At 49.5% G+C, this 14,311-nt stretch overlaps 1 protein-coding gene across 2 annotated transcripts in view; it reads right to left on the bottom strand.

The window, feature by feature from the left end:
- FBXL17 (F-box and leucine rich repeat protein 17) overlaps positions 1 to 13,004 on the bottom strand; it is a 976,700-nt gene extending 963,696 nt beyond the window's left edge. For both annotated transcript variants that reach the window (XM_075325027.1, XM_075325028.1), the window contains exons 1-2: positions 11,006 to 13,004; positions 4,720 to 4,842 (exon numbers count right to left, since the gene is read on the bottom strand). In XM_075325027.1, coding sequence (XP_075181142.1) covers positions 4,720 to 4,842; positions 11,006 to 12,907 — 2,025 coding nt within the window. In that variant the 5' untranslated portion in view covers positions 12,908 to 13,004. The remainder of the gene's footprint in view (positions 1 to 4,719; positions 4,843 to 11,005) is intronic.
- Positions 13,005 to 14,311: the final 1,307 nt, after the last annotated feature.

The raw sequence follows: 14,311 nt of genomic DNA, 5'->3' as shown, positions 1-14,311 counted from the left end.
GCCATAGACAGAGCAGGAGCTGCCGGCAAAGCGCAGGAAAGAAGTGACATGTCACTTCTTTTTGCGCAGCGCTTCGGCAGTAGCCGAAGCGCTGCGCTCTGAGACGCCACGTGCGCACGGCCCCTGCACAATCTCCATAGACTGTGCAGGGGACGCAGGAAGTTACGCTGCGCTGCAAAGCGCAGCGTAACTGCATGAATTTATGCAACGTGCGCACATAGCCTTACAGCAACCAAAGCAATGTGGAAGGAAAAAATGAAAATTTTACTTTTTTTTTTTTTTTTTAAACACAAAAATGTTACTTTAGCCATAAAATTTAGCTTTTTCACAAGGTATCAGGAAAAAACGCACCATAAAATGAATTGTGCAATTTCTCTTGAGTACACCAATATCTCATATGTGGCAGAAATCAATTGTTTGGGCGCACGGCAAGGCTCAGAAGGGAAGAAGCATCATTTGAAGTTTTGAAAGCAAAAACTGTCTGCAATCATTAGCGGATATGATGTTGCGTTTGGAGACCCCCTGAGGTGCCTCAACAATGGAGATCCCCCATAAGTGACCCAATTTTGGAAACTACACCCCTCATGGAATTTATCTAGAGGTTTAGTGAGCACTTTGAACCTCGGGGGGCTTCACAAAAGTTTATAATGTTTTGGGGTTTTTTTATTTTCATAGCTGAACAATTTTACCACGAAATTGTTACTTTAACCAGGTAGATTTTTTTCACAAAAGGTTATTAAAAAAAAAATAAAAAAAATTGCACCATAAAATGTATTGTGCAATTTCTCCTGAATACCTCATATGTGGTGTAAAGTAATTTCTGGGCGCATGGCGGGGCTCAGAAGAGAAGGACCGCCATTTCACAGCAAAATTGGTTGGAATTATTAGCGGATGCCATGTTGCGTTTAGAGACCTCATTTTGGAAACTTGACCCCCCCCATGGCATAAAGCTAGATGGGTAATGAGCACTTTGAACCTTCACGTGCTTCATACATTGAGCTATAAAAACAAAAATGTACTTTTTATTTCCACAAAAGTTATATTAGGCTCAATTTTTTTTTTATTTTTACAAGGGTACAGGATAAAATGGACAGCAAAATTTGTTGGGCAATTTGTCCTGAGTACGCGGATACCTCATATGTGGCAGAAAACCACTGTTTGGGCGCACGGCAGAGCTCCAGAGGGAAGGAGCGTCATTTGACTTTTTAAATGGAAAATTAGCTGGAATCATTAGCCGCACCATGTTGTGTTTGGAGATCCCCTGATGTGCCGAAAAAGTGGAGCTCCCCCCCCACATACAAAAAAATATTAGTTTGGCAAAATAAAAAATACGGATGTCAGTAAAAAAAAAAAAAATAAAAAAATAATGAGTGCCTGCAGCTGACACTAAGGCAAGTACCACATGTGAAAGCGATGCACGATTCTTGCGTCGCATGATCCGGCACAGCCGCACACTCCTGTGTGGAAGAGAGCGACCGTGCCGGATGATGCGATGTGAGACTCGTGCATCGCTCTCACGTGTGGCACTGGGCTGACCCTTACAATATTCAGTAAAAAAATACTGTAGTTGACTTTTACGACAGTATAATTTTACTGGCCCTAAACTAAGTTTATTTGTATTTCTTAGTTTACAGAAAAAAAACCCAGGACGCAAGCACGCATTTGCTGAAAAAGGGGGGGGGGGAGATGGATGGAGGATGGAAGAGGGCGCAACGGATGCAGGAGCGGCGGCAGATGGGAGAGTGCGAGGCGGATGGAGGAGCGGCAGAGGATGGAAGAGGGCACAATGGAAGCAGGAGCGGCAGAGGATGGGGGAGTGTGGAAGGCTAGTGGGAGGTGAGATTAGGGATAGCTACCTTACAGGATGGGTCTAGGCAGCAGGTTCGCAGCAGATGGAGGAGGCAGCAGATTCGGGGGGGGGGGCAGCGGCCGATGCAGGGGCATAACGGCTGATGGGGAAGTGCGGTGGCGGATGCAGGGGAACAGGGGCTGATGGGGGAGCGCGGTGGCAGATGCAGGGGCGCAGCAGCTGATGGGGGAGTCCGGTGGCAGATGCAGGGGCGCAGAAGCAGATGGGGGAGGGCAGTGGCAGATGCAGGGGGGCAGCGGCGGATATAAGGGGTCAGCAGGAGTAGAGTAGCAGCAATGCAGGGGCACAGCAGATTGAGGAGGGCGGCAATGGGCACCCAACAGGGATTGCTCTCCTCAGCTTCCACGGATGGAGAAGCTGAGGAGAGCGATCTCCTACAGATCACCAGTCCCAGATCCACGGTGCTTGGAGAGATCGGTCACAAGGCCGATCTCTCCAATCAGAGCTGGGGGAGGGTGCAGCAAAGGTCACCCAGCTCCAGCCAATGATCAGTGCTATAGCTGCACTTATCATAGCTGGATTTCAATATTTAAGCCATTTTCAATGGCTGAAACATTACACTGGCTGCGATTGGCTGAGCGGCATACGTCAGCCAATCACAGCCTCTGTAGGTCAGGGGAGGAGACACCACCCCTCCTTAGGTCAGGTACAGGTCCTCTCCTTCCCGAATCTACGGTTTTTGAAAACAGTTTGCTGTCACCGGGGCTCTGGGGCCGCGATTTCGCCATATCGGATATATTCGTCAAAGGTCGTGAAGAGGTTAATAGGCGTGGGTGGATCTCTGATACACCTGCTCTTATTAGCTGCACATGTCTACTCGTCAGATAAGCAGACATGTGCGGGGAGAAAAAGTGGGCACACGCGAGAGCCCACATTAAAAGGGACAACTACAACCTAGGACAGTGATGGCGAACCTATGGCACGCAGAGCCCTTTCTGCCGGCACGCGCGCTGTCCCCACATTCAGCCACTTTGAACTGTCGGTGTGATCGCGCCGTCAGTTCAAAGTTGTGTTGGAGCAGAGGAGACATTTCTCCTCCCTCTGACACTCCTCCTCTCTTAGGCCGTAGGCATGTTACCTAGGAAACGGCGGAGCGTCAGTAAGCGGCGCCAGCGTCTTGTGGCCACGCGGGAACTGACTGAGGACCCAGGGGCGCGCAGCGGTGGAGCGGGTGCTGGAAGGTGAGTTTTGTTTTTTTAATTTTTAAACTGTTTGCGGCAGTGCCAAGGTGTGGGAGGACAGTGCCAGCACTGGGCAAACATGCACAGCACGGGGGAGGGCAAACACATGGACAGCACGGGGGAGGGCAAACACATGGACAGCACGGGGCAAACACGGCTCTGCAAGGGGGTGGGGGAAACATGGCTGCAAGGATGGGGGGAAACATGGCTGCAAGGATGGGGGGGAAACATGGCTGCAAGGATGGGGGAGGGAAACATGGCTGCAAGGATGGGGGGGGGAACATGGCTGCAAGGATAGGGGGGGGGGAAACATGGCTGCAAGGATAGGGGGGGGGAAACATGGCTGCAAGGATAGGGGGGGGGGAAACATGGCTGCAAGGATAGGGGGGGGGGAAACATGGCTGCAAGGATAGGGGGGGGAAACATGGCTGCAAGGATAGGGGGGAAACATGGCTGCAAGGATAGGGGGGGAAACATGGCTGCAAGGATAGGGGGGGGAAACATGGCTGCAAGGATGGGAAGGGGGGGGGGGGAACATTTAGCAGGAAGGGGAACATACCAGGAAAAGGGACATTTACCAGGATAAGGGAACATGCCTGGATGTGGTACATTTACCATAATGGGGTACATTTACCAGGATGGGGGACATGTTTACCAAGAAGTGACCAGGAAGGGGGACAGAACAACACAATGAAAGGGGAGGGGAGCAACTCGTACATCTTTATGGGTTTTCAAAATGTTCAGACTTTGAAATGTAGATGTGGATTACAGGGTGAAATCTGATTGCATTCCAGGCTAAAATCTCTCTCTAATATGCTGCAATTCTTTCAGAGGGATCAATCCAACTGCTGTGTCTGGAAAGGGAAGTGGCAGTGGCTCAGCTTCAATGTGTGGTAAGCACGAGCGTGATGCCCCTGCTGAGGAGAAGACTGCAAAGGTAAGATTAAGAGCAATTATTTACATAATAGGATTGGCTGGCACTTCGGGAAAAAAATTGGGTTTAGGGCTACAGTTTCGGCACTCGGCCTATGAAAGGTTCGCCATGACTGGCCTAGGACACATAGGTATGCCCTAAATCATAAAAGGGTTAACTGCCCCTGCCAATCACTGACAGTGGAATTTAAAGAGCACAATCACCGATGCGTACACTAACCAGCTTTTATCATCCCCTCCACGAAGCGGATGTGGGGTGTCGATGTGGCAGCCACTGGCCTGGTCACGGGCACGGTCCATGAGAAAATAATCTTGATTATATACTGCATATAAATAAATTATATTATATATATGTTATCAAAGTGATCAAAGCGTTGTCCCTAAAAATGTCAATGGAAAAGTACATAAGACTCCTAGATAACGAGGAGAAAAAAAATGAAAGCACAAAAACAATAAATTGCCTAGTCACACAGGTGAACAGGAGAGAACTTGCAGCAGTGATCATGGCCACCAAACAATACAAGGGGCTGAGACACTAGTGGGGCACTGCAGCTTTAGTCTAGGTGTGGTATCTCCAGTCGGACCCCTATTGATGTGGTACTGACGACTGTCCATGAGGATAGGATTCATTAAAGAAGTGAACATGTCAGCACATTGAATATAAACCTGCAATACAAAAACACCATCGGGTTAGTTGATTACAAAAATACAAGAGTTATAAAATGATCCTGGTACCTGACTGCGATTGCTGAGATCCAGATGCTTCCAAAACTGAAAGTCCAAGCAGAGATCGCGCCAATATTTACAGACCAAAGACACACAAAGGCAGCGCTCATTCAGCGATAGGTGGGAAAAAATCTGGAAAAAAGAAAACACTGAATGTTAGAGACATACTTCGTTCCTTATACACGTCTCTCTATTAAATAGAACCGGTCATCGGATAACACTGTTAAACAGGACATATAAGGTTAATCTGCAGGGTAGTAGCATAATGGCAGTGCCCGTCCGCTGTAAAGGGAACCTGTCAGGTCAAAAAAGCGTTATAACCTACAAGCAGGAGCCTGTGTGAGCTGCTAACCCCTTCCTACCCATCCCTGTATTGTTATATTGTGTAATATGAAAGTAATAAAATACCGTTTATTACTTACATGTTCCCTATGTAAATGAGCAGATCTCTAGGCCGATGGGCGTCTCATCACCCGGTGGGCGTCTACATTCTTTCCATGGTATCAGGCCCCTGTGGGTGTGATACCATGGATTTACATGAGCGACGACACTTCAGAGTCTCGCATGGCCGTGTTACCATTCTCGCCGCCTCATCCTGGTGTTTTCTTCTCGGCTGCTGATGTGCACTGCGCATGACCGGAACCGCAGGCGTCTTCTAAGCATGCGCAGTGCGCATCAGAAGCCGACCAGCAAACACAAGGATGAGGCGGCGAGAATGGTAAGTGCGCACGCGCGAGATTCTGAAGTAGCGACGGTCACGTCGCTTACGTAAATCCATGGTATGCAAACACACACAGCACGATGAGACGCCCATGGGGCTAAAGACCCCATCATGTACATAGGGCATATGAAAGTAATGAAACGTTGTTATATTGTGTAATATGAAAGTAATAAAATAACACAGGGATGGGTAGGAAGGGGTTAGCAGCTCACACAGGCTCCAGCTTGTAAGTCAGAACGCTTTTTTGACTTGACAGGTTCCCTTTAAAGTGGCACCCAAGAGAAAATTACCTTAATTTCTCCCTGAAGCCGCAGGTTCTCTGTCACACAGGTGGGTGTGAGCGGCACCTTCACCAATCACTATACTGTAGGTAGGCACATACTGACACTTTGCTTGACAGACGGCTTTGCAGTGCATCAGTTCAGAGCCATCTGTCAGTCAATATGTCATGACGTTCCTACGACTGCTGTTCGTAATGCTGTGAGTGGTGACTGTAGCCATGCAGATTGCCGCAGGGTCATTACTGTCATGCACCTTCATAACACTAATATCCTCCAGATTAAAGGGAACCTGTCAGCAGAAATTTCGACTAAAACCTAACAGATTCCCCCTCTGCAGCTCCTGGGCTGCATTCTAGAAAGGTCCCTGTTACTATTGTGCACCCTTTCTGACCAAAAAAAAGAGTTTATGTAGAGGTACCTTTTTGGCTTCGGATTCTCTAAATGTGTCACGAGGGCGGGCTGCCTAATGGCCGTTATTCTGCCCCCTGGTACTGTATGCCGCCCCCATCGCCGATTTCCATACTTCTGGACGCCGCCCACTGCTCCAGCCATCCACGCGCATGCCCAGTGCCAGTCTCACGGGACTGAGCAGTGTGACCGCTGGTGACGTGTGCGCAGGCAAGTGATTATGGGCGGGACTGTGACTGTTATCAGCAAGTACCCGCCCATAATCTCGTGAGCGCGCAAACCTCTCCAGCGGTCACACTGAGCTCAGTGTAGATGCTAGACTGTATGGGCTGCTTCCAGGGATGACGTCCCTTTGTCACGTGATAGGGGCGTGTTCAAAATACTATCACGTGACAAAGGGACGTCATCCCTGGAAGCAGCCCATACAGTCTAGCATCTACACTGAGCTCAGTGTGACCGCTGGAGAGGTTTGCGCGCTCACGAGATTATGGGCGGGTACTTGCTGATAACAGTCACAGTCCCGCCCATAATCACTTGTCTGCGCACACGTCACCAGCGGTCACACTGCTCAGTCCCGTGAGACTGGCACTGGGCATGCGCGTGGATGGCTGGAGCAGTGGGCGGCGTCCAGAAGTATGGAAATCGGCGATGGGGGCGGCATACAGGACCAGGGGGCAGAATAACGGCCATCAGGCAGCCCGCCCCCGTGACACATTTAGAGAATCCGAAGCCAAAAAGGTACCTCTACATAAACTCTTTTTTTTGGTCAGAAAGGGTGCACAATAGTAACAGGGACCTTTCTAGAATGCAGCCCAGGAGCTGCAGAGGGGGAATCTGTTAGGTTTTAGTCGAAATTTCTGCTGACAGGTTCCCTTTAACACTATCTGCAGGTTAGTAATGTTACCCAACATGACATACTCATATGCTATGACGAGTGCCAGCCGATATCTTATCAGACAGCACTTAGTCCAATGCTATACTAACGGGCGGTGCTGACAAGCATTTTTTTCTTCTCATGCCGATTTGGCATGAGAAGAAAAAAAATAAGCTGCATGCTGCAATTGCCAACAAATATGGGATGATGCGCACCCACGCAAGTAAGAGCCTGTGTGCAAACATCAGACTCAAATCTCAATAAATTAGAATATCATCAAAAAGTTAATTTCCGTAATTCAATACAAATAGGGAAACGCATATATTATAGTCATTACACACAGAGTAATCTATTTCAAGTGTTTATTTCTGTTAATGTTGATGATTATGGCTTACAGCCAATGAAAACCCAAAAGTCACTATCTCAGAAAATTAGATTATAGAAGACCAACTGAAAAAATAATTTTAAACTCAGAAATGTTGGCGCCTACTGAAATGTATGTACGGTAAATGCCTCAATACTTGGTCAGGGCTCCTTTTGCAGGAATTCCTGCATCAATGTGGTGTGGCATGGAGGCGATCAGTCTGTGGCACTGCTGAGGTGTTATGGGAGCCCAGGTTGCTTTGATAACAGCCTTCAGCTCATCTGCATTGTTGGGTCTGGTGTCTCATCTTTCTCTTGATAATACCCCATAAATTCTCAATAGGGTTTAGGTCAGGCGAGTTTGCAGGCCAATCAAGCACAGGGGTACTGTGGTTATTAAACCAGTTATTGGTACTTTTGGCAGTGTGGACAGGTGCCAAATCCTGCTGGAAAATGAAATTTCCATCTCCAAAAAGCTTGTCGGCAGAGGGAAACATGAAGTGCTCTAAAATTTACTGGTAGACGGCTGCACTGATTTTGGTCTTGATAAAACACAGTGGAGCTACACCAGCAGATGACATGTCTCCCCAAACCATCACTGATTGTGGAAACTTCTCACTAGACCTCAAGCAGCTTGGATTGTGGCCTCTCCACTCTTCCTCCAGACTCTGGGACCTTGATTTCCAAATGAAACACAAAATTTATTTTCATCTGAAACCAATGTCTTGGACCTGAGCAACAGTCCACTTCTTTTTTCTTGGCCCAGGTAAGATGCTTCTGGCGTTGTCTATTGGTCATGAGTGGCTTGACACAAGGAATTCGACACTTGAAGCCCATGTCCTGGATATTACTGTGTGTGGTGGCTCTTGAAGCACTGACTCCAGCAGCAATCCACTCCTTGTGAATTTCCCCAAATTTTTGAATGGCCTTTTCTAAACAATCCTATCAAGTATGCTGTTATCCCGGTTACTTGTGCACCTTTTTCTACCACACTTTTTCCTTCCACTCAACTTCCCATTAATATACTTGGATACAGCACTCTGAACAGCCAGCTTCTTTAGCAATGACCTTTTTTGGCTTACCCTCGTTGTGGAGTGTGTCAATGACTACCTTCTGGACATCTGTCAAGTCAGCAGTCTTCTCCTTAATTGTATAGGCTACTGAACCAGACTAAGGGACTATTTTAAACGCTTACGAAGCCTTTGCAGATGTTTTGTGGTATTCTAATTTTGAGATAATGACTTTTGGGTTTTCATTGGCTGTAGGCCATAATCATCAACATTTACAGAAATAAACACTTGAAATAGATCACTGTGTGTAATGACTTTACATAATATATGTATTTCCTTTTTGTATTGAATTCCTGAAATTAATTTTTTGATATTCTAATTTATTGGAGATGCACTTGTATATGGATGTCACAGATGTAAAATAAAAAAACCCACAGATATTAATATGGATGAAAGGCATCTGATTTTTTTGGATGAAAATCAGGCTATTTTTTTGATATGGCCTCATCCCGCACTCACGGCAGAGTCATTGAGTTGCCCCCATCCGTCTAGCCATCACGTAAAACAATTTCTTGGGGCCCTAATGGGACGCCATTAACTGCATCATGATGCCCAAACTACAGGCAGACTAAACCTGGGCCTGACTGCACGACTGCAGTTAAGTAGGTTTTACCCCTTTAAAAGGGAACCTGGAAGCGGATTCATGATTGCAGCCAGGTATATCTTTCACTGAAATGTTTGTGTTTGAGAGAAAATATAGTTTGAGGATCCAGCCGGGAACGAGATAGAACTTAACCCTGCGCCACCCCCAGCTTGTGTCGCACAGCACTACTGCATTTGATTGACACTTGTTATCGGAGAAGCTGACCAAACATCACACCAGTCTTGTCTCCAGGAAGGGTCCCTAGTCAGATCTTCAAACTATATTTTCTGCCACACTACAGAACATTTCAGAGAAAAATGTATGTCCGCAGTCGTGCAGCCAGGCTCTGATTAAAGGGAACCTGTCACTAGAATTTTCACTGTGAAACTAAAAGAATCCCCTTCTGCAGCTCCTGGGCTGCATTCTCGAAGGGTTCCTCTTCCTACTGGCCCCCCTTTTCAGACATAAATAAACACTTTATAAAATCTTACCTTTTGGTATGGTAATGAGGTTTGCTGGCCGCGAGGGCGGGCTGTATTGCGTCCGTTATTCCCCCTCCTGCCGCTGTTCGCCATCCACCAGTGTTTATCGACCTAGATGAGGCCGCCGCCCTCATGTTAATCAGTGCTCCTGAAGTCTTGCGCATGCCCAGAGGCAGTATCGCGGGACTGAACACTGTTCAAATCGTGAGCGCCGGTGATCTTATTGCGCAGGCGCGAGATTATGGGCGGGTACTTGGATGACGCTGGTGATCAAAGTCATCACCAGCGTCATCCAAGTAGCAGCCCATAATCTCGCGCATGCGCAATAACATCACCGGCGCTCTCAATTTGAACAGTGCTCAGTCCCGCGATAGTACCACTGGGCATGCGCAAGACTTCAGGAGCACTGATTAACATGAGGGCGGCGGCCTCATCTAGGTCGATAAACACTGGTGGATGGCGAACAGCGGCAGGAGGGGGAATAACGGACGCAATTCAGCCCGCCCCCGTGGCCAGCAAAGCTCATTAGCATACCAAAAGGTAAGATTTTATTAAGTGTTTATTTAGGTCTGAAAGGGGGGCCAGTAGGAAGATGAACCCATCTAAAATGCAGCCCAAGAGCTGCAGAAGGCGATTCTTTTAATTTCATAGCAAAAATTCTAGTGACAGGTTCCCTTTAAGGCTGGAGTCACACTTGCGTTCACACTTGAATGAGGATTGCATCGCATAAACGGCGGCTCTCCTGACAGGAGCAGGTCAGCTGCATAGAAACACATGAAGCTGCACGCTCCTGCCAGGAGAGCCGCGGCCAGTCCGGGCGATGCGGTCCTCATGCAAGTGTGGCACCAGCCTAACGCTGCCTGTGGTTTGGGCAGCATGAATCAGCTGACTTTCTTTAACAACATGCATGGCATCTACTGAAGGCAATAAACCTTAGTGTTACATTTTCTTCACTAATATTAACCCTTTGTGCTGCACTGGCTTATAAGACCTTAAGTGGTCCTTCAGCTATATAGCTCCTAGTGATGAGTGAGCACTATCATGCTCGACACTCGTAACGAGCAATCAGACCGGCTCAACTCATGTACCGAGTATAACTGAAGTCAATGGGGAACTGGAGCATTTTCAAGGAACTGTTCTGGAATAATGCTCGAGTCCCCTGTTGACTTTCACTATATTCGGTACACAAGTCGTGCCCATCCAATTGCACGTTACGAGTACCAATCACCCAAGCATGGTAGTGCTCACTCATTACTAATATGTGTGAAAATCAAAATAAGACAGGTTTTTATATTTTTCACTAGAAAAGATTTGCTAGGGCTTATTTTCGGGGTAGGTCTTATTTTTGGGGAAATTCCTTAGCAGCTGAATCCAGCAGTGCTGCCGAGTCCTTGCATCATTTTACACATGATCATATCATGACATCACGGCCACAATTGTCACAGTTATAAGACTCCGAAACATACGAGGCAGTAGAATATAACAGCTCTTCTGCTGTCCTGTGAAGCCTCACCTTCAGTAATAGGGATGGAGGAAGCTGGTTTATATGTAGAGACTCATCCTCCACCCGGTGAGTGTCGGAATCAGCCTCCCTGAGACTCTGCGACTGATCCTGGGAAGAGGAGCCAAGAGAAGATGAAGAGCAGCAGACCTGACTCCTGGAATGCCTCTGTGCTGCTGTGCTGGGCTGAGGAAGCTCTTTTAGTGGGGATATGCCATCTTTTCCTTGTGCTGGATTCCCTGGGAGTCGCTCCTCTGCACAGGGGAATGCAGAATCCTCAGGGGGCTGCTGTATAGGTTCCCTGGTGCTGGGGTGCCCCTGAGCTCCTGTGTGCCCTCCAAGACGTACCAGATCTTCCAATGCCTGCTCTCCTGCAGGGGTACATCTGGGTACTATACCAAGGTTGCCAGGCAGCTCTGTAGGTTCTCCGATGCTGGGGTGCCCCTGATCCCCAAGTGGAGTACATTTGGGCAACTTACACGAGGTACCGGGCAGCCCTGTAGGTTCTCCGGTGCTGAGGTGTCCCTGATCTTTTTCGGGGGTACATCGGGGAACCATACATGAGGTACTGGGCTGCTCTTTAGGTTCTTCGGAGGTGGAGTGCCCTTGATCTCCTGCAGGGGTACCACGGGACACCATACACGGGGTGTCAGGTTGTTGGTTAGGTTCTCCAGTGCTGGGGTGCCCTTGATCGCCCGCTGGGGTACACCTGGGCACCATACACAGGGTGTCGGGTTGTTGGTTAGGTTCTCCGGAGCTGGGGTGCCCTTGATCGCCCGCTGGGGTACACCTGGGCACCATACACAGGGTGTCGGGTTGTTGGTTAGGTTCTCCGGAGCTGGGATGCCCTTGATCTCCCGCTGGGGTACACCTGGGCACCATACACAGGGTGTCAGGCTGTTGGTTAGGTTCTCCGGTGCTGGGGTGCCCTTGATCGCCCAGTGAGGTACACCTGGGCACCATACACAGGGTGTCAGGTTGTTGGTTAGGTTCTCCGGAGCTGGGGTGCCCTTGATCGCCCGCTGGGGTACACCTGGGCACCATACACAGGGTGTCGGGTTGTTGGTTAGGTTCTCCGGTGCTGGGGTGCCCTTGATCGCCCGCTGGGGTACACCTGGGCACCATACACAGGGTGTCAGGTTGTTGGTTAGGTTCTCCGGTGCTGGGGTGCCCCTGATCGCCCGCTGGGGTACACCTGGGCACCATACACAGGGTGTCAGGTTGTTGGTTAGGTTCTCCGGTGCTGAGGTGCCCCTGATCGCCCGCTGGGGTACACCTGGGCACCATACACAGGGTGTCAGGTTGTTGGTTAGGTTCTCCGGTGCTGGGGTGCCCCTGATCGCCCGCTGGGGTACACCTGGGCACCATACACAGGGTGTCAGGTTGTTGGTTAGGTTCTCCGGTGCTGGGGTGCCCCTGATCGCCCGCTGGGGTACACCTGGGCACCATACACAGGGTGTCAGGTTGTTGGTTAGGTTCTCCGGTGCTGAGGTGCCCCTGATCGCCCGCTGGGGTACACCTGGGCACCATACACAGGGTGTCAGGTTGTTGGTTAGGTTCTCCGGTGCTGGGGTGCCCCTGATCTCCTGAGGACGTACACCGGGGCAGCTTACACGGGGTGCCGGGCTGCTCGCCGCTGTTCTTCCGCTTACACACCATGTCTGTGCTGTCGGGCTCCGGACGTTGCCCTGCGCTTAGCACACTGCTCAGCAGCAGCCGATGGGCAGAGTCCTGTGCGGCAGGAGGGGGAGCGGCAGGGGACACGGGCTCGCTGGCTGCAGGCTCCCGCACAATGAAGCACAGCATGCAGGGTGCACGGAGCAGGCAGTCCTGGCGCCGCTGCTGCAGCTTCTTCTTCCTCTGGGCTCGGGCAGGTGTGGGGCCGCGGCGCTGCTTACAGAAGAAGCTGCCCATAAATGACTCGCAATCCCAGGCGAACACTCCGGCGCGGCGCTGTCCCGGCTCACACTCTCACTCTCAAGCACTTTAATGCTTTCCCCGTTACCGCCGTTCTGACATCATCAAAACAGTAAACGTCACGCCTGATAGTAACGTTCCTATTGGCTACAGTGAAGACGTTACCCTACGTCAGTCCGCACGTTACGCACTGTCACAAGAGAACGTCTGTGGCCATGTTTGTTATTGGTAAATGCTAAGGCTATTGCTGCGAGGTGCACGACTGTAGAACTCATGCTGTCATTTATCTTTGCCCGTTCAAAGCATGGCGGCTACGTCAATATCCGAGGACTACAGGACTAATGAGCAATGGATGGACCATGTGAGAAAAGCACAGCGCTCTCTAGTGTTGTGTACTGGCATTACATGTCATATTCCGGCTGCCATAGATGTGGTGCGGACCTTGTACCTCTGCCTCATCTTCTCACTGTAAGACGCGGATTTCTGACTTTTTTGATCACTTGGACCAAGAGAATCATTACGTTTTTTGATTTATTAAATTTAAAGGCTCATATTATAACCCAAAGGGTAAAATTCTAAACAAACAAATGATACAGACAGTTCACAGTGATTAACCCCTTCAGGACAGTCCACTATTTTCATTATTGCCTTCCCTTCTCTATCAGACTGACGAAAAGTGTCACACCGGTAACCCGCAAGTGATCACAGCGCACTGCTCCGTTTAGCTTCAGATCTGCAAGATAAAACCCGTTTACAGCAGTCCTAGTCCTGGTTCACTCTCCTGCTGTCTCCACCTGGCTATAGGGAGGTGCGGCCAGTAAGGCAGGAAGCCTAATTCTGATTCACTCTCCTGCTGTCTGCACCTGGCTATAGGGAGGTGCGGCCAGTAAGGCAGGAATCCTAATCCTGATTCACTCTCCTGCTGTCTCCACCTGGCTATAGGGAGGTGCGGCCAGTAAGGCAGGAAGCCTAATTCTGATTCACTCTCCTGCTGTCTGCACCTGGCTATAGGGAGGTGCGGCCAGTAAGGCAGGAATCCTAATCCTGATTCACTCTCCTGCTGTCTCCACCTGGCTATAGGGAGGTGCGGCCAGTAAGGCAGGAAGCCTAATTCTGATTCACTCTCCTGCTGTCTGCACCTGGCTATAGGGAGGTGCGGCCAGTAAGGCAGGAATCCTAATCCTGATTCACTCTCCTGCTGTCTCCACCTGGCTATAGGGAGGTGCGGCCAGTAAGGCAGGAAGCCTAATTCTGATTCACTCTCCTGCTGTCTCCATCTGGCTATAGGGAGGCACTGCCGGTAAGGCAAGAATCCTAGTCCTGCATCACTCTCCTGCTGTCTCCACCAGGCTATAGGGAGGCGCAGCAGGATCAGGCAGAAAATTAACCCTGCTGTTGTCT

Source organism: Anomaloglossus baeobatrachus, chromosome 1, assembly GCF_048569485.1.
Source record: "Anomaloglossus baeobatrachus isolate aAnoBae1 chromosome 1, aAnoBae1.hap1, whole genome shotgun sequence".
NCBI classification, from domain to species: domain Eukaryota; kingdom Metazoa; phylum Chordata; class Amphibia; order Anura; family Aromobatidae; genus Anomaloglossus; species Anomaloglossus baeobatrachus.
This window is presented reverse-complemented; position numbering and strand designations above follow the sequence as displayed.